At 45.5% G+C, this 27630-nt stretch overlaps 1 protein-coding gene across 25 annotated transcripts in view; it reads right to left on the bottom strand.

The window, feature by feature from the left end:
• FARS2 (phenylalanyl-tRNA synthetase 2, mitochondrial) overlaps window positions 1-27630 on the bottom strand; it is a 553641-nt gene that overhangs the window by 11629 nt on the left and 514382 nt on the right. For 23 of the 25 annotated variants that reach the window (XM_053223101.1, XM_053223100.1, XM_053223098.1 and 20 more), the window contains one exon: window positions 10547-10840. The exons of 1 other annotated variant lie outside the window; for it this stretch is intronic. In XM_053223101.1, the coding sequence (XP_053079076.1) occupies window positions 10623-10840 (218 nt within the window). In that variant the 3' untranslated portion in view covers window positions 10547-10622. Of the gene's footprint in view, window positions 1-10546; window positions 10841-27630 lie in introns of those variants that run through there. One more of the 25 variants, XR_008298705.1, reaches the window with a different exon arrangement.

The following is a 27630-nucleotide window of genomic DNA, read 5'->3' as shown; positions in this document are numbered from 1 at the left end:
TGGGAGACACTGTTGGCTTCCTATAAAATAACATTCCCCACTCCACTTATTTTTTCTGGCAGAGCCTTTTTCCTACAACAGAGGCTGGAAATGCTAGATACTTCCTTTCCCACTTACCTTGAGATGTTGGAGTGTGGGCATGTGAACTAAACCTGGCTGATGAGGTTTGAAGGAAGGCTAAGAAATACTTTCTCTATGATAAAAATAAATTTGTGAAGAGAAACTAAGATACTTTGCCATCTTCATTCTTGCTTTTGGAGGTTGTATGGAGACATCTTTGTTGATGCGCTTGCAGCCATATTGCAACCATGAGGGGAAGACATGGTCCACATGCTGCAGTTGGTAGAGCACAAAGATGAGAAGAGCCTGAGGTCTCAGTAACAGCATCAGAGCACTGAATCAGCTGTCCCCTGCAGGCTTCTCGTTCTCTGAGATAATTGTGTAAGCCAGTCTAGATTGGGTATTCTGATATCTGATAGTTGAAATCATCCATATAATACAGCAAGTCATTTTACTTCTCTGGGTCTCAGCAATTCATCTCTAAAATGGGGCTACTGGACAAATGATCACTAAGGGTTCTTTGGATCTAGATTTTCCTGGATACCTCCAAGTGCCATATTTTTTCCCCCAGAAACTTCACAGACCTCACAATCCCTTCAGTTGGGATTGTGGTCCTCTCTGAAACTACACCCAGATTTCCTTTCTTTTTCTTTTTCTTTTTCTTTTCCTTCCTTCCTTCCTTCCTTCCTTCCTTCCTTCCTTCCTTCCTTCCTTCCTTCCTTCCTTCTTTCCTTATTTCTCTTTCTTTCTTTTTTTCTTTCTTTCTTTCTTCTTTCTTTCTTTCTTTCTTTCTGTGCCTGCTTACCAGCTCCAATGCTAGCTGCTTTTCCATGCAATGTGTCACTTAATCCTTATGACAATTTCACATCTCATCCTACAGCTGTGGGTCTGTGAGGCTAAGTAAGAGGCATTGTGCTCAAGGATCCCACATTTCAACTTGCATCTGCCTGATTCCAAAGCCCAAGCTCCTAACCACCTTGGTGAACTGTCTGTGTTTTCTTCATTATCTTGAGAATGAGCTTTAAGTGACCCTATTAAACAGTATTTTTCAAGCCCTGAGGCCCCCACACAGCATTAAACTCCAGGAATTAGACTAGCCCGACCCAAGTGGAGTCACTGGCAAACACCATTCAGAGCCTTCTGGGGGTGGGGGGGGGGCTGGCCCAGCAAACACAGGTAACCTGGGGCCTGGGCCCTGACTGGAATAGCACAGCGTAACTGCATCAGAGCCAGCCAGCCCCGAGGCGTGATGCAGGGAGGCCAACACTGCTTAGCATCCCCTCCTCTGGGTTCTGGGGGGGCTTGTCCGAGAAGCTCAACGAGCTGTTTCTCCCCGTGCTATTAAGAGGCTCTGCTGCCTGTGCCCAGCCTGGACATGAGGTGATTAATGGGCAGTGACAGGAGAATTAGTGGTTGCCCTCACCAGGGAGTGGCAATTTGCCAGGTGCTGTTTCCCTCATCAAAGGGGGTGAGCAGGTGAGCAGGCCAGTGTCCTTCCATCTGGCCGGGGCTGTGGCTGCATTCCCATCATCCAGAGCTGAGTTAATCCAGGCCAGAGCTGCATTCTCTAGGAGGGCTGAAGAGGGGGGGGGAGGGGGGCAAGGGGATTGGGGAGGAAGGAAGAGGAGAGGAGGGAGGGAGGAGACAAAGAAAAAGAAGGAAGAGAAGCAGGGGTGGAGGAAAGTGGGGAGATATTACTTGTGATGCCTTGAATGCCTCTGAAACAGTCAGAACACCCTCTGCCTAGGCAGACCTGGGGGAGTAAGTGGTCACTGGCACTGGCTGGGGCCACAGTGAAAGCGCCCTCCCAGAGCCACACCCAACTACCTGCCACCAGGGGCTGGAGCAGGAGGCAGATTCTCAGATTCTTGTCACTCCCTTCCCAGTGCAGGGCGGACTCCTGGAGGATCCAGAAGACTCACCTAGTGTGTGAAAAGCATTTGAGACTTGCTCTTCCTCTTGTCACAGGCAGTCCACGGCCCCTCTGTCTCTCACACCCTGACAACCTCGGGCACCAAGGTCACTGCCTGGTAGCACCCACGGCCTTGGCACTCTCTGTGTGAACAGGCCCTCCTTCTCTGGCTCATTTCAGGGCTATCTGCCTGGAGCACCCCCATGTGTTCTGGTCCCTGAGGCCCACATACTGGCCCTCAAGTCAGCTATCCTCTCAGTGTTTCCCTGAAGGGGCCCATGAGATGCTCCTTCAAGGCCAGAGAAACCCAGTGTCTCTTGGGAAAGTGAGACTTGAAGGCCTCTCTCCACCTAAACACACCACAGCTCCAGCTTCCCAGCTCACTCCCAGGCAGATTCTGCGAGGAGGGGCAACTGTGAGGTGACCCTCTTTTCAGAGTCCTAATGAGAAGGAGGGCTGGTCCCTCTGGCTTGGGGCTTATATTAGTTTCTTAAGGTTGCCCTAAGTACGTGCCACAGACTGGGGAGCTTAAACACCAGAAGTTCACTCTCTCACAGTTCCAGAGACCAGAAGTCCAAATTCAAGGTGTCAGCAGGGCTCTGTTGCCTCTGGAATCCTCTCTTGCCTCTTCCTGGTGACTGGTGGTTTATTGGCGATCTTTGGTGATCCTTGGCTTGGAGCTACATAACTCCAATCTCTGCCTGTATCAGCACATGTCACATGGCGTTCCCTCTGTGTGCATCTCTGTCCTCATGAGGCCGTCTTCCTTCAGGGACACTGGACCTTCTGAACCAAGGCTCACTCCAGGATGATCTCATCTTAACGAATTACATTGTCAAAGACCCTGTCTCCAAATAAGATCACACTGCAGTAAGTGGGGTTAGGACTTCCACAGCTCTTTTTTGGGTAGATGCAGTTCAGCTCCTAACAGGGGACAAGGATCTGAGGGGTGGAATTTTCTTCCTCATTCTCTCTGCAGCCCGGTTAAGCCTTAATGATGAGCAGTTCAATCCTCTTTGCTCTGGAAGGTGCTCATTGCTCTAGCCCAAAGCTTCTTTAGATCTAGTGCACGCCAATCATCAGGGATCTTATTAAATGCAGATTCTGATTGCATTCTGGGGAGGGGCCTGGGACTCTGCATTCCTAACAAGCTCTTGGGTGACGCTCACACTTCAGGAACCCCACATCACACAGTAAGTAGCTGTCCCACTGAGCCATTCTGAGGAGGTCAAGTGCCAGCCCCTCCAGCCCTGGGGAGGGGTGGAAGGCTGCCAGGTCCATGTGCTAGAAGGCAGAAAGTAGAACACTCCATTTTAATCACCAGAAAACAGCATCCCTGGTAAGTGTGTGGTCGAATATGCTCCAAGTCTTGTGTGGGAGCTGCTGGCTGAATCCTCGGTGCGGCCAGATCCCAGGGAAGGAGTGGAAGACAGACTTGGCTGCCAGTTTCAGAGAAGGCACATCACATCCACATCAGTCCTAATTCAGGAAGATCCTTTTTTAAAATCTCTCTTGGGAAATACTTTAGGAATGGAATTGCTGGGTCATATGATAAATATATATTTATAACATTTTATTACTATTAAATGTCAGTATTCTTAATGCTTTAAAAATAAGTTTTATTTATTATTATTTTTTTAATGCTTATTTATTTTTGAGGGGGGGGAGCAGGTGAGGGTCAGAGAGAAAGGGAGACAGAGGATCCAAAGGGGGCTCTGAGCTGATAGCAGAGAACCTGACGTAGGGCTCGAACTCACAAACTGTGAGATCATGACCTGAGCTGAAATCAAGAGTGGGACGCTTAACTGACTGAGCCACCCAGGCACCCCCAAAATATCAGTTTTATTGGGATTATAATTCACATACCTTGAAATTCACTTTCAAATCATACAATTCCGTGGACTTTAATACATTCACATGGTTGAGCATCCATCCCCCACAACCAGTTCCTGAACATTTTCTCAACATGGGCTTCAGAAAAATACTGCTACACCTGTAACAGCTCATTGTGCTAAAAGCTTCCCATGCCTTAGCTCACCTAACCTCCATCATAATGAGTATGATTAGTGCCCCCGTTTGTAAAATGGGGAAACTGAGTCAGGAGGCTCAGGAACTCCTCAAGTTCACCCAGCCAGTCAGTGGCAGGGCCCCCGCTCACATCTGATATCTAAAGCATGCATCTTGACCCCTTGGTCAAGCCTTCAGGTCCTCCCAGCTTCTGACCCAGGGAGGGAGTACCGCTGACTATAGTCAGGCCTGGTGGCTTGAGGGCAGGAGGGAGAATGTCACGGGAGTCTGATTTCTCAATCCAGCCACAGTATGAACCTCCCCTAGGTGGGAGGGAGCTGCTCTGTGGATCCTGGAAGCCATCGGCAGCTGCTGGGCTTCACTGTGATGCCTGGGTGCTTCCCACCGGGTGGAAGACGGACACAGGATGTGCTTTGTTGTAAGCTTGATGCCCCAGCTGGAGCAGGGGAGTATGGCTACTGTCACCGTGCTGTTCTAGCTCAGAAGGACTTTGGGGAGAAGCTATATGGCTAAACCAGAGGCTCTATCAGCAACCCTTGGGGCCCCTCCTTCTCTTCTCTGTGCCATTGAGTCAGCCAGCCAGTCGCCCAACGTACCCCAGCTCCAAGGACAGCATTGAGGGCTCCATCACTTCGCGCCTGTGTCCTGTGCGGGGTGGTCTTGCACCCTCACTCCTCCATCTTCACCCAGTCTCCCCAGCATGTGTTGCCCCTCTCCTGGAGATGGTTGCACCTCAAGGTGCACCTCCAGCGTCCTTCTGGACACTTCTCTACCCATGTCTTCCAGAATCCCTGCTTCCACACAGCTGAGCAGCTTTCTCTGCTTTGGAGTTGTAGCATTCATTTGGCTGTGAGAGCAGCTTGGTAATTTTTCTCTTTGTTACTGTACATACATAATTTACATGCAGTGAAAGGCACAGATCTTCAAGTGTATGGTTTGATGAGTTTTGACAAATGCATTTGTCCACGTAACTGCCCTCCTCTCAAGATATAGAACGTTTCCATCACCTAAAAATGCCCCATGTGCCCCTTTCAGTCAATCACTTCCCAGGCCCAAGCAACCTCTGATCTATCTGCGTTTGCCACTGTAGATTAGTTCCGTCTGCTCGATCACTTCATAAATGTGTTTCCTGATGGCTAATAGGGCTGAGCATCTTTTCATCTTATTGGCCATTTATAAATCTTTTTGTGAAGTGTTTGTTCAAATATTCACTCATTCCGTTCAAAGGGTGTTTTGTTTTGTTTTGTTTTTTTTAAATTACCATTGAATCGTAGGAACTGTTTGTGCATTCTGGATATAAATCCTTGTGAAATACAGGTTGCAAATATTTTCTCCCAATCTATGGTTTGCCTATTCATTTTCTTAATGATGTGTTTCAAAGCAGAGAAGTTCTTAATCTTGAAAAAGTCCAATTTATCACTTTTTTCTTTACTAGTTTTTTCTGTGTCCTCTCTAAGAAATCTTTGTTTATCCGAGGTCACAAAGATAGTCCCTTATATTTTTTTCCTGAAGCCTTACAAGTTATGGCTTTTGTATTTAGCTCTATGCTCCATCTCAAATTATTCTTTGTGTGAAGTGTGGAGGAGGGTCGAGATTCTTTTCTTTCTTTCTTATGCGGATAACCAGTAGTTACAGAACCATTTGTTGAAAAGACTTTCTTTTTTCCATGGAGTTGCTTCAGCACCCTAGTTATTTCTTATTAATAATAAAGTATAGATGACTTCAAATAATTCACTCTTTTTTAAAGTTTGTTTTGAGAGAGACACAGAGAGCGAGGGAGAGAGTGGCAGAGAGAAAGGGACAGAGAGAATCCCAAGCAAGCTCTGCACGGTTAGCACAGAGCCCAATGCGGGGCTCAAACTCACAAACCCTGAGATCATGACCTGAGCCGAAACCAAGAGTTGGAAGATTGACTGAGCCACCCACCCAGACACCCCAAATAATTCACTCTTGATAGGTGAAAAGATGTTAAAAATAGACTTTAAAGTTTTCCCTGTAAAATGGCAAGTCCACACATTGTCTTCCAAAATCCTTTCTTGACTGGGAAAGATGAAGTGCTGCTGTCTGGCTGGCCAGCCATGACCTGTACACAGCCCCGGGTGCACCTTCACCCTGCCCAGGAATGGCCAGTAGCTGAGGGTGTGGCAGGGAACATGGGCTGGGAAGTGCTGCTTTAGGGTGTAGCACACTGATTCTCTTTCTGGATGGATCCTTATTGTGTAACCAGTCTCAAGTGGCCTCCTTGATTTCTGCTGTTAACTCAGTGTGGTCTGGCGTCCCCTCCATTGTTTGATTCTTGGTAAGAACACCAAGCCCTCTGTGAGGCTTGTGTCCACATTAGGCGTGCACACACACACACACACACCCTAGCCTTCATTTTGAGAGAGAAGGCTATAGGGGGGAGTTCCTTGTTTTATTGCTGTGGCTGCAGAGGGCAATGTGCTGTGATGGTGTTTTCATCCCTCTTCTGTGCGTGGCAGACATGTGGCAGACGTGGCATGGTGGAAGGCCATAGGCTTTTTAGTCTTACGGACAAATGGCCTTAAATTCTAGCTCTATTACCCGCTGACTAGAGAAGCCTGGTCCTGGCCTTGGGCTTGATGTGTTCAACCCCTAAGCAGACATACTGTGATTACTTTCAGAGTTGTTGTGAGGTTAACATGAAATACTTGAGAGTTTTACGCACAGCTTTCTTAGTGCTTGCTGAGCCATTCATTTTGTACTCTGCAGTAAGAAGGGCAGGGATTACCACCTTTGTTTTAGTGTGGAGGAAATTAAGCCTTAGGGATGCTAGATGACCCACCTGGAGCAGAGCTGGGTTTAGACCTGGGTCTCAGCCTCAGGCTTGGCCCTGTGCCCAGTGGAACATTCCTGCACCGCTCCCCTCCTGAGAATGGCCACAGGGCTCAGGGATGGGAGGAAAAAAGTACCAGTAATTTGTTTTCTCTTGACTGCTTTCAAAGCAGTAAGGCATTTCTGGGTACAGAAGCCACCCAGAAATCTCGGAGTCAACACGACCTTGAGTAATTGCTGAGGTCAGGAATAACCACATTTCCTCCCTATCCCGGTGCTGGGACACTTTCCTGGGAGCACCGATTGCCCTTACAGGGTCCTAGATTGCTCAGTTTTGGTTCTCCCCTGTCACTCAGGAGCTGACCTTTTCAACTCTGAAAGTGACCTTGAATCTGACTTTCTGTCCAGAAGCAGCGATGGCTACATGTATAAATCTCTTGAAGGTTTTGAGCATCAGAAGATAAAAAGCGGCTTCTAGTGGTTTTGACATAGAACCCAAAGCTGGCCCCCAGAGCCTACATCAGATGACCTAGCATCTCACTGAGAGGTCCTGTGGCTTGTCTGTAGCTTCTGTCACTATCCTGAAACTTGAAGCTCCTGCAGGTGAGGTCTCCACCACTATGTGGTCCATCACCTCTTCTGTGGTCCAGAATGAACTCCCAGCCCTGCCTACTGTTGTCTCAGTGCCTGGGCAGGTGCACAGGGAGGAGTGGGAGGCAATGTTAAGAGCACAGGCCGGGGGGTCAGAAGGACCTTCTCCAGTGCTGCTGGTTTTGTAACATTTCCCTGTGCACCTTAATCTTGCACCTGGAAATGAGAGATAATGGGACCAGCTCTAGGGGCTTGTGAGGTTTGAATAAGAGGAGGCCTATAAACTCCATGAGGGCTGGACTTGGTCTCTCTTTCTATGACTCCATGGCTCCATCAGTTGTGTAGAACAGCGGTCCCCACTCTAAACAGCTGTATGAAGGTGGAGTACTGTGCCCGAAACACGACGATATTAGCCACATCAATGTCACTGTCATGTGACGCTTCCACTACCAGGCAAATACTTACGTGGCCTACAGACGGGTGGAGGCAGATGGCCCTGGCTCGTAGCCTGTAAGCGCTGTGACAGTAGTCACTGTGAAGACTGGAAAACTCCTAGCATGAGAATGGAGGACACAATGTGCCCACTGGGGTGTCTCAGTAAGTAGAGTCCACGTGTGGGCATTTGGAGGCTGCCGTAAATTCTTTGAGTTCACTCGTTTCCTCTGATGCATGAAAATGAATTTAAAAAATAAAAGAACATCCAGCGTCGAAGGGTTTCCTTTTTCTTTTCTTGACTATCGGGCCACCAGCCAATGGCTGGGAGCACTGGGCCAGTGTTGTGGTGACTGGCTGGTTCCAGGAATGATAAGTCACAGGGTACAGCACAGGGGAATCAGTTCACGGTGTCACTCATCCGGAAGAGGGAAAAGCAAGGAGGGGACAAAGGGGTAAATGGCTCCACCCTTGAGCTGCAGTTGGTCACAGAATTTATCACCATGACCTTCAGAGTAGCCAGTGTCTGCTGACCTCTGGCTGCCTGGCGTCTTGAGAGGCCTGTTGACATGGATAAGTGATGCATGGGCCTGAAGCATACTTGGCCTTCAACTCCAGGACATGGCTGCAACCCTAGCCTGAGCCTTCCTGCCTCTCACGTAAAGTCACACTCAGGATGCCTGACTCAGTGTGGTGTTGTGGAAAACGGCTCTAGAAAGCCCAGTTCTGGGCACAGCTCTACAGTAACTAGTTATGCCCTCAGGGAAGCCATCTTGCCCCTCCGGACTCCAGGGTCCTCATGTGTAGACACTCAGCTAGGGGCACATGTGGCTGCTCCCAGGAGCTGTTCCAGTTGCAATATTCCATGGTTCTACTGTTTCCCACCTGAATCATGATCAGAGCAGGTATCATTTACTGCTGGCTTGTTAGGTTCCAGGTTCTATGCCAAGTATAGCACATGAGAGGTCTCACTGGGTCCTCACAATCAACCTCTGTAGTAGGTGTTATTATTACTCCCATTTTATGAAGGAGGGAACCGAGCATTCTGGAGGGTCACAGTGACGGTGCTGGTGTTAGTCACCATGCTCTATGTTATACAGAATTGTCTGTTTTTGAATTGCAAGGTGCTGTTCGTCTTATGGATTAAATTATCTTTCCCATTGTTTCCTTTCTCATTACTTATTTTCCTATGGGAACCATGAAAAAAGTCAAGAGCTGGATGGGGTGGGTCTGCTTTGGTGTGAGTGTCAGCCCACTAGATTAGAAAGAGGGGGTCAGCACAAGCTCATGCAGCTGGAGTTCTTAGAAAAGAACAGAGGCCCAAGGAGCAGGAGGGAGGCACAGACCCGACCACCAACCAATGTCTGTGTAGGCAGAAGGTGCTAATTTGGAGGTGGCAGGCCTGAGTGTGAGGTTATTGTTCCTGGTCTAATCCTGTGACATCTTTAGGCCTTAGTACCTCATTAGTAAAATGTTAGATAATGGATATACATTATAGAGTATTGAGAGGAAACATTCAGAAAAGTCCTCTGTGAACCTTCCTGAATGTCACTCCTACCCCAGGCCCGAGTATAAGGTTTGGCACAAGCACGGTATTGGACAAATATTTGTGGGCCATGGGGTCGCACCGTGATTTTCTGGGTGTTATCCACCTAACTTGGGTTGTTACAGAATATTAATAAATGCCTAACTGGTCTTGGGGAGAAGATGGCTCTCTGAAACACAGCCTAAGGCTAGTCGGAAACGGTCTGCTGGCAAACACTCCTGAAGAAGATATTACTAATCATGGTGTGCATTCCACACAAGATCTATCCGCTTTAGTAACTGCATCGAGGGGGCCTCAGGACCCTGGACAGCAGTTTGATGCCATGCATGGGTGCAGGAGTTGGGGCACTGCTCCCTTAATTCCCTTGAAAATCCAAAGGAAAAGTACAAATGAATAACACTGTAAAATGACATTAAGGCCCCTTTGGAGAGCAGCTGCCCACCCCCCATGCTGCTAGCTGATAATGGCCACCCCTCATCAAATATTTATTCCAGCCCTTGTGGTCGTCCATCAGCCTCCAGCATCATGCCAGGGATGGAATCTGATTATTAAAAATGGTCAGGAGTGAGGCAGGCAGACTACAAAGTGCTTGGGATGGAAAGGAGGGAACATCAAAGCCCTATATTCTTCCTTAAAGGTCGTTTCCGGAAGCAGAGGCCTCCTGTTAGGCAATCAAACTCGCAGGGATTCAAGGACCTGGCCCCTGCGTGCTTCCCAGCCTCTTGCTCCTTTCTTTTCTCACCAGTGGGCCAGAAGGGAGTGAAGCCAGAGCCTGACTCTGAGCCACGGGTTTATGAAAAGCAAGAAATACGCTGCCCCATGCAGACATGTGACTGCCTTCACTTTTGAGGGGGGTCCTGGCATTTCATTAGTGCCCTGTTTGAAGCCTGCCCTTTGCAAAGCAGAAAATGAAGAGAAGAAAGTAAGTACGGAGGCTGATTCAAACAATCTTCTGGTATCTTGAGTTTGTGATATCCCTTTGTGTGGCTTCACTTATTACATGGGTGGAAGAGCCTGTCAGGCAAGAAATCATGCCTGGTGTTTACACTTTAATGGAACCCAGGGACCAATTAACCACACTAAGTGCCAACGGGCAAAGCATTTCTTAAAGGAATAGGAGGGAACTCTTATATTATCGTTCCATTTCCCTCCTCTTTTCCCAAATAAAAGACAGATGCTATGTCAACAGTCTCTCAAGAGTGATCTTTTATTTTCTGAAAGTCCTAAAACTGACCCATTTATCAAAACATGACTGATGTCTCAGCCTACAAACAATATCCTTTTCTCCCTCACAAATCCTGGAGCCCCGAGAGGCTGCAGCCTGGTCCAAGCAGTGCCATCAAAATCTGCCCTCCACTCCCAGCAGCTGCACGGTGGCCTCCTGCACAGCCTGGTGGACACGGCTGACCTCTCTCTGGGACAAGGTCCTCTCCATGTGGCGGTAGGTGATGCGGTAGCAGTGGCTTGTCTTGTGTGTCCTGGAGAATGGAAGAGAAAGGCAGGTAAGTGAGGGACAGACGTGCCTGCCGCCTGTAGGAACGGTGTTGCTGGCTCTGACCAGATCAACCCCAGAGGAGAATAGGATGGGATCCGGGGCCTACTGGCATGGTATGACAGAGACATCACCATCACTAACAGCCTGCACCTCTTACAGGCTTCCTGAGAGGTGGTGGTTGGGAGACCACTGACTTGAATAATCAAGAATGCTGGTTTCCACTGGACTAGCTGCATTCAAGTTCCCTGGGCAGGATGTTTCTTACAAGTCTGATTTCCTGGGCCAAGCCCTGGATAGGTGGGATGTGGGCTCTGGGTTTCTGGGCTTTTTATCAGTTCCTCAGGGGACTCTGCTAAGCAGAGATGGTCAGGAGCCAAGGCCAGCAAGCCTCCACCTTTCTCACGTCACAGAAAACATATTTGGAAGGCACACTGCAGTCACAAGGCCGGGATTGGCTCTGGGGGCTCTAGCCGCCTAAAAGGCTGAGCGGTATCACTCTGTTTGCACCTCTAACAGGCCATGGAAAGCATAGAGACAATTGTGCCATACAGACATGCTTCCGAGTTCCAGGTAGTGGGGCCTTTTGCAGAACTTAGTCTTCACAGAGACACGTGAAGCCACAGCTCCTGGTGCGGCTGCTCTGTGAACATGCTTCTCCACAGGTGTGCCTGTGTGTTTCAGGTATATTTGGACAGGCCTTCCGTTGCTGCTGGAAAGGCAAGGCCTGCCCTGCTGGGGTCCTTAAGAAGCGTTCCACTGCAAAAGTACAGCCCAACTGTGCCCAGTGGCACTGGGCCTCTTGTGGCCACTGGAAAGACTCCACACTGCCTCCCCCAGGTGCAGAAGACAGGCCTTTTTTCAATTTGACATCATCAAGGAAGGAGGCTGCAACATCCTGAGTTTCTGAGAGATGGAAGATTCTAGAGGAGGAAAAATTAGTTAAGGAGTGAGAAGGAGGGCATAGGAATCATAGATGCTTGAAGATGATGCCAACATTTACTAGAACAAGTGTGGTGATAGGATCTGGGGGCCCAGGTTGTCAGTGACCTGGTGATGGTGCAAGGGTGTGATGGTTTCCTGCGGGTGGAGGGCACAGCCATGTCAAGTTACGCCCACTGCAGGGGGCACCTCCACTAGCCTCCTAATTCCCTGTGCCAGTGAGGGAGACAGAGGCCCCCTGCAAGTCAGTGGCAGCTGGGCCACGACACACCTTTCCTGGGTCTCAGTTTCTCCTCTGTTGAAAGAGGTTAACAGCATAGCACTTACACCATCAACCTTTCCAATCTGTTGCAAAGACCTAGTCAGAAAGGGACAGGGCTCTGCAAATTATGAAGAACTTGAGTGTGAGGCAAAAGTATCCTTGTGGCAACTGTTGGTATGTGCTTTCGTTGGTTCACTCAGGCATCTCTTACTTAGCTGAAGAGTTCGTAATATGGCCACTCTGCATGCTGGGATGCCCAACCAAAGATGAATGGGAAAAATTTATCATCTTGTCTCTATATGCTTCCCAGAAGGCCCCTAGAAGGATTCCTGGGATTCAAACAGCTTTTATAAAACATTTTGATGAGTGAGGTGTAAATGAATCATAAACATATGGATTAATTTTATAATTTGAGAGAAATAAAATTTGGCAGAATATTTGGTGATAATTCAGTAGCTTCAACTGAAAATCAACCAGCTTTGCCTTTTCCTAACATCACTGGGGAGAGAAAGAAGACTTACTTTTGTTTTCTAGAAACTTCTTTTTGAAGATTTTAGTTGGTAGGACATACTCCTGTCCTCATTTGCTTGTTGGAGGACTGAAAGCAGTGGAGCTGGCAATTGGTCATGAGTCTCCTCATCCTTGAGGAGGGGGTTGTCCCTGAGAACTACAGGGTCACAGACCTGAAGGGTCTCATGGCTCGTCACTGACCAGGTTAAGACGATGGATTTCTCAAGAGGAGGGATGCCCTCAGTGCCCAACTCCAAGTATCTGAATTAGAGCTCTTTTGATGCTTTTATACCACCCAATGTGGCCTTTTTGTGGTCAAAAAGCTTCTCAACCTTTTATCTGCCATGACCCTCACTGTCACTCAATGAGAGCAGCGTTGATATAGTGCTTCTTATGTACCAGGAACCACCGTAAGCCCTTTGCAGGCATTAACTCATGTAAGCATCAAAACCCCACTGAGTTCCTAGCACTCTTGTCCTGGTTATAAAAATAAGGAAACTGAGGCACAGAGAGCAAAATAACTTGCCCAAGTTCACACAGCTACTAAGTGGCAGGGCTGGATTTGAAACCAGGCCATCTGGAGGGAATGCAATCGTGCAGCCACTGTGGAAAACAGCTTGGTGGGTCCTCAAAGAGTTAAACATGGAATTACCATATGACCCAGCCATTCTACTCCTAGGTATATACACCCCAAAGAACTGAAAGCATGTATTCAAACAAAGACCTGTACGAAAATTTTCATAGCCAAACAGTGGATATGGCCGTCAATGGATTAATAGATAAACAAAATATGGTATAGCCATATGGTGGACCTGTACAATGGAATATTATTTAGTCATTGAAGGAATGAATTAATGATACATGCTGCAATGTGCATAAACCCCCAAAACATGCTAAGTGAAAGAAGCCAGACACAGACACAGCAGATCACATACTGCATGATTTCATTCACATGATATATCCAGAATAGGGAAATCCGTATGATAGAAAGCAGACTGGCGGTTGCCAGAGGTGGGGGAAGGAGGTACAGGTAGAAACCGCTTAATGGTGTGAAAATTAATAAAGGGGACTGGGATGCTAGAAGGGGAGCCTACAAGGGAGAGCCCTTCCACTCAATGTCAATTACAAGAAGAATTGTCAACTACAGACTCCAACGGAAGTGTCAGTTACAGACCTCAACAGAAGAGTCTCAACAGGAAGCAATTGTCAATTACAGGTCCCAACAGGGAAGGATGTACACTGCATCTCCTACAGGAGATCAACCACCCCTGCAACACAGCCAGTGAGAAACTACCATCACCCTGAACTCCTGCTTCTCTGCAATGAACTTTTGTCCAAAACAACCCCTCTCAACTTCCTCCTTCTCTATAAAATAATATTCTTCGCTTGTGTTTGTTGGATTTGCCTATGATTGTGCTGTAGCTGGCTTGTTCCAGATTGTAATTCTCTGTTATTTCCAAATAAGCGCATCTTTTGCTGGTAAGATAACTGGCAGTGTGAAGGTTAACATTAGGCACAAGGTTTTCTTTTGGGGTGAAGAAAATGCTTTGGAACTAGGTAGGTAGTGTGGCTGCCTAACATCGAGAATGTCCTAACTGCCAATGACCCTCCCACTTCAAAAATGGTTAATTTTCAATGTTTATTTATTTTTGAGAGACAGAGGCAGAGCATGAGTGGGGGAGGGGCAGAGAGAGAGACACACACAGAATCCGAAGCAGGCTCCAGGCTCTGAGCTGTCAGTACAGAGCCCGACATGGGGCTCGAACCCACGAACCATGAGATCATGACCTGAGCCGAAGTCGGACGCTTAACCAACTGAGCCACTCGGGCGCCCCAAAAATGGTTAATTTTCACCTCATTACAAATACACACAAGGAAACTAGGCAGTTTGGTTTCAGAGCCCAATATTAGCTACCATGCCTGAGCACTCCACCACATTCCTCCTTGTCTTCTTTTCCCTTCTCCAGCCTCTTCCTTCTACCCTAACTTTTCCTAAGAAGTGACAAGGCTTGCAAGCTACTGAGAAGGGAATTGCCCTTAATCCTTCTATTCAAGAGATGGAGTAAGCCCATGTTCCTTTCTAGCTCTGCTCTTTGACTAACAAGCCAGACATGAGGCGTAACTGTGACATACAGTGGGAATCCCTGGAACATGGATGCTTTTTAAGAGGTCTTTCCCATATATACAATGGAGTATTACTTGACAGTCAAAAAGACTGAAATCTTGTCATTTGCAACTCTGTCGATGGAACTAGAGGGTATTATGCTAAGCAAAATTAGAGAAAGACAAATATCATATGACTTCACTCATATGAGGACTTTAAGATACAAAACAGATGAATGTAAGGGAAGGAAGGCAAAAATAATATAAAAACAGGAAGGGGAACAAAACATAAGAGACTTAAATATGGATAACAAACAGAGGGTTACTGGAGGGGTTGTGGGAGGGAGGGGTGGGCTAAATGGGTAAGGGGAATTAAGGAATCTACTCCTGAAATCATTGTTTCACTATATGCTAACTAATTTGGATGTAAATTTTAAAAAATAAAAAATAAAATTAAAAACAATAAAAAAAATTAAAAAAAAAAAAAAAAGGTCTTTCCTGCTTATGGGGCCATTAAAAGGCGTGTTGCAAAGCCAAACAGCTGGTGGGAAATTAAGAGGGCTTGCAGGGAGAGCATAAAAGGGGGGTTGGGGAGGGGTGCAGTCACAGCTCCTGTCCACACACAGTTGGCTGGGCAGAGTGAAGCTGCCAAAGCCTTCCCCCCAGACTCACGTGGGCACAGCCTTCAGACAAGAAACCTTCCCGGAAAGAGAGAAGAGACTACATTGACAATTCTCTCTTCTGTACCTGATAGCTTCTAGTCATAGGCAGAAGAAATGAGAATATCCCTTATGGAGTTTGTGCGGGCAAATTTCCTTACAGTAAGTCTGAAGAAGAGTCTAAACATTTCTTTTGGTGCTGGAATTTCACTGCATTAGGATATTGGTGGAAACGAGTTGGTCACTGGTTGGAGCTTGGATTTTTAACAGAGACTTTGGATTGAGAACCCGAGAATGTTTGAGCTTCAAGGGCTTATCACTCGTCTAACTCAGAGACTGATTCAGTTCTTGAACAGACAGCGCGTTCCAGGCACTGAGCTGGACAGAGGTAAGCGAGTGAGGGGAGTCCCGACCCAACAGGTTCACATCTGGGGACCAGAGGTCTGCAGAGGTCCTGCAGCAACCCGGGAGGAGCCCGAGTGGAGGACTGTTCCCCTTGTCTCCGTGATGGGGCTGGTGCTGCATTGAAATCAGCCATGCGGCACTCCCACCTCGCATCCTCCTTCAGCAAACGACTCTTTCCTCTGGTGCTTCCCCGTGAGCATCTATGTGGTACTACTCATGTAACACGAGGCTGGGCTCTCCAGGGCCTGTGAAAGGGATCCAGATCATCCTGCCTACTCAGGGGCTTACCTCTGGTGAGAAAAAGGACACAGGACGGCCCATGCTTGCCCATGAACGGAGGAGCTGAACGATGCTGTGGTTCACTGCTCTAACCAGCCTCCCATCTTTTGTGTTTTCCTACCTGGCCTCCCTTCAGTTCTCATTCTCCAAGATCCAACCTGGCTCATGAAGCTGGAAACATGGCTCAGAACTTTTTCTGAAACTTACTTCTCCTTGGGTCCTGTTCCCTGCTCCGGTGTGATTGCCAAGGTGCACCGAACTCTGCTGTCCTATGTGTCCGGCTGCCCGCCCCCCTCCCAGGAACTGAGGGGCAGCCCCCTGTGGGCAAGTGGCAGCGCTGGGCTGCATGGTGGACGCACCTGTGGGCAGGGAGCCTGTATTTTCAGGCCTCCTTCTCCTGAAGCACTAACTAACCTTAAACCAATGGAAGGGGATGTTTGGGTGCTGCACATGATCGAGTCTGGATTAGTAGAGGAGTGTCGAAATCAGACATGTTTAAGAGGAATCCTGCCCTAGCTCTTTCTTTTCTTCCTGACCAAATAAGTGATAAAATTAACAAGTATCAAAAGTACTGCTAGGTGACTGGCTGTGCTCCAGTTCACAGTGCGCCAGCAATAGACTCTGAAAGAATGTGGGGCTAACCAAGCATCGCTGGAAAGAAGGGACAAGGGGTCTGAGTGCTAGCGAGGGTTGGATTACTTCTATTACACAACCACTTGGTTTACTCTGGCAACTAGACAGGTTCCAAATGTGAAATAAAACCCTTCCATGGGATGCAGCCAAAGCTCAGCTCCTGCAACACCCACGGTGGTTGGCTTTTCCATCTGTGACAAGAGCAGCTACTTCATGTTCTTGGCCACTGGACACATCCTGGAGTAGATCATTTACCACCAGTAGTTACTGCAGATGCCACCTATGCGTGCTGGGACTACTCAACACAATAATGTCCATTTGGTCTGTCACATGGGTCAGCCTCACACTGGATTCTTTCATTTACTTCTGAGGATACACAACTACCTGATGTTTCCCTGTTTCCAGTATCATGGGTTATGTGCGATGTCACACATATAATGCGTATCTCTCTTGTCCTATACACAGCACAGAGGATATGGGTGTAGGCTATGTATACTCTCTTCTACTCAGGTCACTGTCTTTTTCTAAATTCCTGCCCCAGGTGCTGCCATGGGGTGGGTTCCGTTTTCTGAGTAAAGAAAACAGGAATTCCCCTGTTCACTTTTAATGTGTCTCCTGCATGTATCATGCAGAAGGTCAGTGGGAAGCCCCACAAGGCAATGTCCCGCGCACCATCAGGAGGGTGCAGAATGCTTTCACAGGGTGGGGGTGGGGGTTGGCTCAGGCAAGGGAACAGGATGATGGAAAAAGGAGAATGGAAGGGAGTATCTGTTCAAGGCTGCTCCTGAAAATACAGAATGAAAAGGGGCCTGGTGGAATGCAGAGGAGCCCAGAATTTGCACCTAGAGACCTGAGTTGTAGTCCCTACTCTGCCCTTTGCTTTCTGTGTGACTTGGGGCAGTTTACTTAACCCCTTGTGAAGTGAGGGTCACCACCCTGCTCCTGGGGTTGTGCCGGCTGAGTGGGGCATGTCTGGAGCCTGCTAGGATGGAGGCTGCCACCCTGAGAGCTCAACCATTAGTCTGTCCCATCTCCTTCCCCTATTCCCAGGACGCGTCAGGAGAGGAATGGCACTACGGGGAGGACGACCTGTATTTCTTACATCCTTCTTTGAAATCTCCTTTTGTGGGCCTCGAATCTGACCTGTGGCCAAGGGTAGCATGAGCACATTGGTTAGCTGTGGCTGGGAAAGTTCAGTGAGGACGACAGGTCAGGGAGAGTGATGAATTATCACTCAGAATTAGGCACCATTTAAATAAGTCATCTGGAAATTAAGTAAATTATTTTTTCTTCTTTACCTTTCATGTATATATGTATATATGAAATATATTTCATATATATATTTCATATATATATACAATATTTCATATATACATACATATTTCATAAATATATATAATATACTATATATAGTATATATTTAGTATATGTATATACTCTAAAAAAGAGGAGAAAATAAAATCTGATTATAAGACAGCATACAGTGATTCTATATCACTTTCCTAATGAACTGCTCTGGGGTTTTCTCTGAAAGAGATATCACTGGTTTAATGTAAAGAAAGAATATAGGTGTGGGAGGCAGGAGACCCGGGTCCTAGTCCAAGCCCCAGCAACATCTGTGTGGCCTCCCCAGTGAGATGGCTGGACTGAATGGGCTCGAGGCCCCTTCCAGCTCTAACAGTCCAACAGTTACTTCAGAGGACAGATGAGTTTCTAAAGCAAATGCACATGCAGAGGAAAGGAGCCAGCCAGCCAGCAAGCAGCATTTGCAAGCTGCATGGAATGAAAGAGAAAGGGGCCCTGATCTGGCGGGCAATTTCTTGACAGGCTAATGCATGAACACAAGATGCATTAGTAATATTCATGATCAAAGCAAGAAGGAAGGGAGTTGGCTTCATGAGGTTGGATTACGGTTTGGTAGAGCCCACTGAGAAAGTCTTCTTGTAGAAGGTGGACCTCGACTTATAACAGACATTCTGGACAACTTATAGCCCCTCTCCATCAACTACGTTTTTCTAGCCTGCATCCCTTACCCCCACACTTTCCAGAACTAAGAGGTCTGCTTTTCTTATTCTCAGAATGGTAGGTTGTAGGCTCAACGCTCCCTGGTGGGCCGTTCTAAGTGAGGTACCTCCCCCCCCCCCCCCCCCCCGCCCAGTTCCTAGCTAGCCAGCATCAGCAGTGCCTGTCACTGCCACTGCTGTGGTTACGATTTCTTCCCAGAGGGATTTCTGTTCCTGGGAGTCAGTCACAAGAAACCAAACCAGATGGTGCCTCTGACAGTTACTGCCTTGGGAAACACAACTCCAATCCAGGCCTTGATGGAGGGAGAGTCAGAGCCAGGGAAAAAGGAACTTGCTGGGTGCAGCTTGAGTAGAGCTGCTTTCAAACCTGCCTCCCCCGCCCCCCTCCCCAGTTCCCAGTCATCTCGCGTGGTGGCAACTTAAGAGCTCCTCAGAGACGCACGTTTTGCAGGCAAGAAATGCTTTTTCACATCAAACACTTGTCAAGTCCTCAGGGAAGTTTCCAAACACCCCCAGGGTTTTATTTCCATCAATCCCTGTAACTTCTCCTGGTACTTCCCAATGAGTGTCTCATGCTAAGCTCCTCAGGAGGGACGGTGTTCATGCTCTCGCCTCCTGGGGAGCATGGCCCATGTTCCTGCCCCCCACATGCATGTATATACATATGAAAATTGTTTTGGGGAAATCATCTAATAGAATCTCTTATGGAGGGGCACAAGATCTAGACTAGCCAGTGCCACGAGGGCCTAGCTAGAGGACCTTAACCTTGGGCCAGTTCTTCATTTCTGATCTAGGTTCTCATTCTAAGACACAGATAATGAACTCATAGGGTTTTTTGAATAAACTGCATGAAAATAATATATGTTAGGTGTTTAGCATAGTTCAGGCTTATAGTTAACAATTAGTATTATTAATTAGGTACCTAAATATTAAATAGCCTCTACTTTGGGCCACACAGAAAGTGACCTTAGATGAATTATCAGAGTTTCTACTTCTCATTTGTAAAAATGGATCCCTAATATGATACATACTACAACACAGAAGAAACTTGGGGGCATTATATCAGGTGAAATAAGCCAGACACATAAGGTCAAACATGTAAGTCCACTTATACGAAGTTCCTAGAGTAGTGAAGTCAGAGGCAGAGGTGGTTGCGAAGGGCTGGGGAAAGGGAGGAGGGGGAGTTAGTGTTTAATGTGGACAGAGTTTCAGTCTGGGAAGATGAAAAAGACCTGGCGGCAGATGGCATGATGACTGCAAAACAGTATGAAGGTACTTAATGCCACAGAATCATACATTTAAAAGTGGTGAACATGGTAAATTTTACGTTATGTATATTTTATTAAAATAAAAAAAATTTGACGAGGAGAGTTGGCCCAAATAACCTAGTTGACTATAACTAGGAATGGGGGTTGGCAACTCACATTTATATTTAGAACAAACAAACAAACGACAACAACGAAAACCCGACCGGATCACTGACACCCATGTGGCAGACTGTTGGAGGGTATGACGTGACTGCTTCCCGTCCTCCCCAGATGGCTCACTTTGACTTCATTAACCTGTCTCCTAAGCTGCCCTGCATTTCATACAAATGAATTTTTATGATGCCCTGCTCGTAATGCTATAACAGAGAATTTAACCATATTTGAACAATTCTTTTCCATGATTCCATGATCTTCCAAGCTATCCTCATACATTTCTAACAAACTTGGAGTAATGGTTCATTTTGCACAGAGTTCCAAAGCTCTGTGCTTTTTGGTTGCGTGGAAAATTTGGAAGAGGTTTTATTTTTCTCCCTGGCTTAGTCTGCCAAGCCAGAGTCAACAGAGCTAACTTTAACTCTTCTACTGTTACATGGCAGCTTCCCAAACGTGTTGACACTTTGGTGGATGACTCACGTTACAAAACAGAAGATTTGTGGTGGGTGAAGTGCTACATTTCCAACTCAATCAATTGATTAGCAATTATTTATCCTGTGATGAGGCAGACATTGTGGAAGATACAAGATACGAGTTGCTTGATCAACACACAAATATTCACAGAGTGGCTGTTCTGTGCACAGCTCAGTGGTGGTGTGAGGGGGAAGAAGTATCCCAAAATAATCTAAAGAAGGACTGGCTAGATAACCATCTACTTGGGTCTTAAGACATTTATATATGAAAGGATACCAACAGGACAAAGCAGTTCACACTAAATGTTAAATGAACGACACAGATTGTAAATAACTTAGTATTGAGAAACATTAGCAGGGGGGAAGAGATTAGATTTAGATCTTAAAGTATGATTAGGAGTTTTGCAGGTGAAGGTCAAGGGGAGCATCTAGCTGGCAAAATGACACAAGGACTGGCTGAGGGGCATTCCTTATATCTTTTTTCCTCTTCCATTTCAACACTGAGTTGGTGAGTGTATGTTACAGGTATAAATGGTCCAGTGAAGAGGTATCCAGAGGATGCACGATCTGCTTGCTGGGAGAAGGCTGTATACAACCACAGCAGGATGCCAGCTTTGGTCACAGCATGTATAGGAAGTGATTGACCCTGTAAGAGGGAAGGGTCATTTCTGCAAAGGCACAGACAGAATCATGAACATGCAATGGACAGGGTGAGGAGAGGTGAATAGTTCAGAGTGGCTGGTCTGGGTGTAGACAGTACAGAACTGGTAGGGTAGGAGGCTGCAGGGTGGGTAGAGATTATAGAGGAGGGTCTTATGAAGCCTCAAACAAAAATCCATCATTAAGCAATCAACCAAACAACAGAGTCCAGGATCTTGTCTCTAAAGTATCTTATAACTGCTCTGGACAGTTTTATTGCATCTAGAGTCTGGTCCTTAGTGAACTTCAGATCTCACTCCCCACAAACAACAGAGGATTACTCAGATATTATGGTATATTATGTCACCAATCTGGTAAAAAAAATTTTTTTAAGGGAGAGATAGTGTGAGCAGGGGAGAGGGGTGGGGGGCAGTAGGGTGGGGAGCAGGAGAAAGAGAAAGTATCTTAAGTAGGCTCCATGCTCAGTACAGAGTCCAATGCAGGGCTCAATCCCATGACTCTGGGATCACAGCCTGAGCCGAAATCAAGAGTTGGACACACAAGTGACTGAGTTACCCAGGTGCCCCCTGATCTGATATTAATAACCACCCAACCAAGGAATATCCTATAGATCTATCCTCAATCCCATTATTATGAGTAGAATTACCCATGACTGTGTTATGTTGTATAACTTATATTTCTTTAGCAAGTAATGGATCAAATGTGCTGATTGCTTTAAGAAAGACTCAGTGTCTAGATAATTATGAAGGAATTATTAGGAAAGAGAAATTTATATACATTTCAAATGACTTATGGTTATTTTGCAAATGTTTTTGAGGAGGGACTCTCAGTCTAATTAATAGCACCATCTCTTGACAAATAGTGAGTGGGAGATTGAGGGAGAGAATGACAAAATAGAGACTTGGTTGGCAGGATGAGCTCCCACTAATTCATCGTATTCTAGGCTGGAATACAGCAGTGATATCTTGATTAAGGATTCATTGTACAAGCAACATATTTTATGGAATCATAGAATCCAAGACATATAGGCCTTAAAGATTTTCTGGCCCATGATTGAGCTCTTTCTATAAAGCCTTATGTTGGTGTACTTCTGGGGCAGACCATTCCAGGCTTCCCCAGCACAGGCTGAGAGCAAGATCCCCTTTACAATGAGCTGACAAGTGCTTCCTGTGTTTGTCCTCATTGGTCCTCAGTTCTGCTCCATGACAGCCCTAGTGAGGGACTCCTAGGATCACTGATAGTCAGAGTTGGAGGCAGCACATGTAATATTTAACATCACTGTCTCTAAGGTTAAATGTATGTCTGTGTATGCATCTGCCTATCCATCCATCCATCCATCCATCCATCCATCCATCCATCCATTTCATTTATCCATCCAACAGATGAAGTGAATATCCAATATATGTCATGTATTCTGCCAAGTATTGAGGACCAAATGATGGAACAAAAAACAAAACAAAACAAACCTGACCTCATGAAGCTCACAGTCTAGCATAAGACACAGGCATTAATCAAAGAATTACGAAGAAATGTAAATTGCAACTACGCTACTGGGTTTGAAGAAGAGGTATATGAGGCTACATAAAAGGGCAATTGACTCAGATGGGTGGGTCAGAGAAGGTTCCTTGTGCAAGTGTTAGTGAGCTGAGATCCTACAGAGGGTAGGAACTAACCAGGAGAATGAAGGTGAGGGGTGGTGATCGGAGGAGTTTCTGGTAGAGGGGCTGACAAGTATACAGGCCCTATGGTCTGAGTTCAGATCCTAACTTCTCCTTCTCTGAGCTATGTGATCTCGGTCAGATTTCTGACCTTCTCCAAGTCTCAGTTTTCATGATAACATGGAGAAAACAATCCTGCATGTCATGCAGATGAAGCCTTCATGGGCTCAGTCCAGGTTCATTACTATGAGCACCATCATCTGAGAGTCCCATAGTTCAGGCCTTTTTTCTTAAGCAACAGAACCCCAATCTCTCTCCCATGTGATGCCCTTCAATTTTGTTCCCTATAATTACATGGTATATAGAGTACAGCTTAAAGCAAAGCTACTTTAGTTAAAGTGGGCTTGAGGATCTCATGCACACGGCCTCTGCTTCCTGCCCACAGCAGCCTCCTTCCCCAGAGGCTCATCAGAATCCCCAAAGCTCCAAGGAGGGCAATTTAAAAAACACCCCAGGGGCACATGAGTGGCTCAGTTGGTTAAGTGTCTGACTTCAGCTCAGGTCATAATCTCATGGGTTTTGAGTTTGAGCCCTGCATTGGGCTCTGCACTGATAGTTCAGAGCCTGCCTGGGATTCTCTCTCCCCCTCTCTCTCTGCCCCTCCTCCACTCCCTCTCACTCAAAAATAAATAAATAAACTTAAAAAACAAAACATCCCAGATTCTACAATAAGAAGCAAAACTCAGAGAGGCAATGAATGGTTTACCTGAACTCATCTCAAAATTTACAAATCACAGTGAAATTTGCTTACAATACAATTGAAGCTCATTTGGGGGAACATATTCTTCTATATAAAGAGAAATCTTTGCTTCCATGGAGTATAAATCCAGGAAGATACAGCAGAGAGCAGATAGGCTGCAGAAGTTAGAAACCTGGATTCTTATCTGAAAGCTTATCACTAAGACACGTGACTTAACAGGTCCTTTAACAGCTCTGAGCCTCAGTTTCCCTATTTTATAGAAGGGATTACAGCTGTCTTGCAGTGTTACAAATAGTTAGTAGGTTTTTAAAGTGCTTTGCAAACAAGTGACTATTTAAATATACTATAATAAAAGGGAAATTTCATCTCTGCAAATGGCCAAACAATATTTAGTGCTAAACTTGGGGAGAAACGGTAATCTAATTGGATATTTCCTGTTAAAAGAAAGCACAGTTATATAGTAAACAAGACACATTTTCTGATATGGCCTACGGCTTGTCCTATAAAAATTCTTAAAAAAAAAAAAAAAGAGTTCCAAACAACTTTGGAGAACAAAACAGCATCATATAGCCTTTAACACAGACCACTTGGCAGGTTAGTGTTACTTTTAGTCAAGCTGCTGGACTGGCTGGGTGTACTACGTTATAGTCATACCACAGTCATGGATGTTCCTAATGGATCTATTTTTACCATCTAGAGAAAGACACAACTATCCCAGACCATCTATTCCCCCGGAAAGCTAACATGAGGAAACCACACTGACAGAAACCTGTAACATCTATATGAAAACAGTACTTAAATTCTACATATTGATAAAATTAAAGAAAGCTCTGGGCTTTGCCATCACATAGTCTTTGTAAAATTGAAGATACTTTGTTACTAATCATAGTAGCAACAGTAAGAAAAGTTAATTATAAAGTGATGCAGCTTCCAAAGCCTTGGACCCACACAATCTTATTGGTTGAGATCTATGTGGCAATCCTGACAGGCAGACACTGTACTTCCTTCTGCAGAGCCAGGAATGGGCCCAGGGAGATGAAGGGACTTAGTGAGGGTCACAGCTAGAATATGTGGGGACTTGCTTCCTTCTTGAGCAGGTCTGCTCATCTTTTTGTCCTAGGCACACTGTTCAGCCTGTTAATGTCACCATTAGCGACTTTTAAACAGGGATATCACAGTAACCAATAAAATTACAGGATGCTTTCAGAAACAGGACTAGGACTTTGTCACAAAAGAGGAAAAAAAGATATTCCTTAGTAAATATTACTTAGCAGAGAAAGTGGAGGAAGTATAAAGAAAGGGTGAAACAAGAAAGAAAAAATATTAAAAAAAATTTTTTTTTCAACGTTTATTTATTTTTGGGACAGAGAGAGACAGAGCATGAACAGGGGAGGGGCAGAGAGAGAGGGAGACACAGAATCGGAAACAGGCTCCAGGCTCTGAGCCATCAGCCCAGAGCCCGACACGGGGCTCGAACTCACGGACCGCGAGATCCTGACCTGGCTGAAGTCGGACGCTTAACCGACTGCGCCACCCAGGCGCCCCGAAAGAAAAAATATTTTAAAGGGAAGAATGATCTATTATGTACTCAGTGCTACGCACCATAATGTTTCACTTTATTCTCATCATTAATAGAAAATGTGGAGGAAAAAAAATAAAACAACAACGAAAAATAAAAACAAACATGCCAGAATAAGGGAGAGTATGAGACTGATGAAGACACAGTCAAACCTAGAGAACACAGAACCCAGATCTGCAGGCTGTGAGTTAAACTAGTGAAGACAATACACTTGTTTTTAGAATGTGCAAACAAAATGAAAAGAAAGCCTTATCAATGCCATGGTTTGTACTGTCTGAGAGGAGAAAAGACCACAGTTCTTTAAGAAAGCAAAATTTACCCCAACATAATACTCTAAAAGAAATTTCTCAGGTGGGGCTCCACACAGGGAACTTCAAATTAATAATGACTATGATTTATGGATCACTAAATATGTCTACATGCATTACCTCATTTAATTCTTAGCCAGTCCTATCATAATGGGAATTATTTCTCCTATTTTGCAGACAAGAAAACTATAGCTCAGAGAGGTTAAAAGTGACTTGCCCAGGTCACTCAAATAGTAGGTAACAGACGCAGGATTATAATTTGGGTGTCCAAAGGCTTCCAAAGCTATGCTTTCATCCTAGGCTGGGAATATCGTCTGATATTTGTGGCCAATGTCTCAACCATATCACTATTTCAAGGCAATAGCTGAGTTTCATCAGGCTGTTTCCTTGATGAAACTTGAGGGAATAGTCCTAAAATGTACTTCCATGAAAAAACAATTTTGCTTCAGGCAAGGGAGGGGGGTCAGTTCAACACAGCTTTTTGGGGGGTCCAGATATCTTTGCTACTTGGGTAAATCCATTGACTTTTCCAGGTCTCAATAAGACAGAAGCAACGCTATTTGCTCCTGACTAGTCCCTCAGTTAGGAAAAAACTGAAGTCATGTGAGTAAAGCATTGTCAGCAACTTGGAAAAAAGTTACTAATAAAGTAAGAGTCAAAGCCTTTCAAATATTATTGAATTACAGTTGTTTGTTTTCAAATTCAGTGAAAATAAATATTTTCTTACTTCAAAATAATGTTATCAAGCTTATATTTCTGGTATACTGGAGAGAAACATAATCAGTCTTCTTAAGTTGAATTCTATCCATTATAAATAATTCGGCAAGATTTGATGAGTGCCCATGGGTTAATTTCAAGGGCAAAGCATCAAGACACCTCAATTGTGGGCTCATGGGGCAATGTGACACACTGTCATGCCTTGAAGAAACAACTAGTGTGGTCCAACATCTTTAGGTTCCCTTACTTCATGCTGATTTCTTTTTTTTTTTTTTTTCTGGGCAAAGGACTGAGTGTGCAGAGTTGGGCAGTGTGTGCTTTGGACAGATTGCTGGGACAGGTAACCAAAGAGTATGTCTGTCTCTTCCATCCATGACAAGTAGCTCAGAATAAGAAAGCAGTGAAGGAGGAAGGTTCTAGAATGATGACAGAATAAAATAAAAATCCTACTGCTATATACTCCCAGATGTGTTGAATAACATATAAGAACATTGGCTTAAAAAAAATAGCTAAATAGATAACATGAAAGCAAGGGAAAATCTCCCTAATGCTTCAGCTGTCTAGAGTAGAGAGAAATATCAGTAACCTAGAGTTTATATTTTGATGTCCACCTGGGAATAGGGGTGAAGTCTTTGGTCCACATGAAACAAGGAGTTGGAACTGGGTAAGCAGCTGGATTCCTGCACAAAGCTGGTACCCTAAAGGACTGCATCCTTAATAAAACAGTAGACTAAGAAAAAATATACGCTTGGCACAAAGAGGGGCCAAACAATTTTGTCTCTGCCTAGATTCTGAGAACAATGCAAAGGAGTCTACCCTGAGAATCAAAATCCCAGGTCTGTGTCACAAGAGGCTTTTGGATCCAAAATATACAGTGCCTTAGATCCTCAAGCTGAGAAGTCAACATAAAATTGGTCCTGAAATGGTGCTAACCCCAGGATGCCTGGCAGAAGAACATGAAGAGCAGCTCTGTAGAGAAGGTTAGCTACATGGGATCACTTCAGGAAAAGCTCCAAGGAACATAACCTCATAGTCAAAAATTACAGAACACATGAGGAAATAACCCATTATATGCCCGAGTCATTAGATAAAAAACACAGAAGGATCAGTACCCCCAAGAATTTCAGATATAAGAACAACCTAAAAAGTGTTTAAAATGCTTAAAAATGGATTCAAACATTTAAAAATGCCCCAAATACTTAAAGACTTAAAAGAACCATATGAAAGAACATTATGAAAAGAGAACAGCAGGTCTGACATAGACCTACATAAAAATGTAGAGAAATAAAAACACAGTTATAATTTGAAAATGGGTGGAAAGGTTAAAACAACAGATTAGACACAGCTGAATGAAGAATTAGTAACCTGGAAGACAGATCTGAG

Source organism: Acinonyx jubatus, chromosome B2, assembly GCF_027475565.1.
Source record: "Acinonyx jubatus isolate Ajub_Pintada_27869175 chromosome B2, VMU_Ajub_asm_v1.0, whole genome shotgun sequence".
NCBI classification, from domain to species: Eukaryota; Metazoa; Chordata; class Mammalia; order Carnivora; family Felidae; genus Acinonyx; species Acinonyx jubatus.
This window is presented reverse-complemented; position numbering and strand designations above follow the sequence as displayed.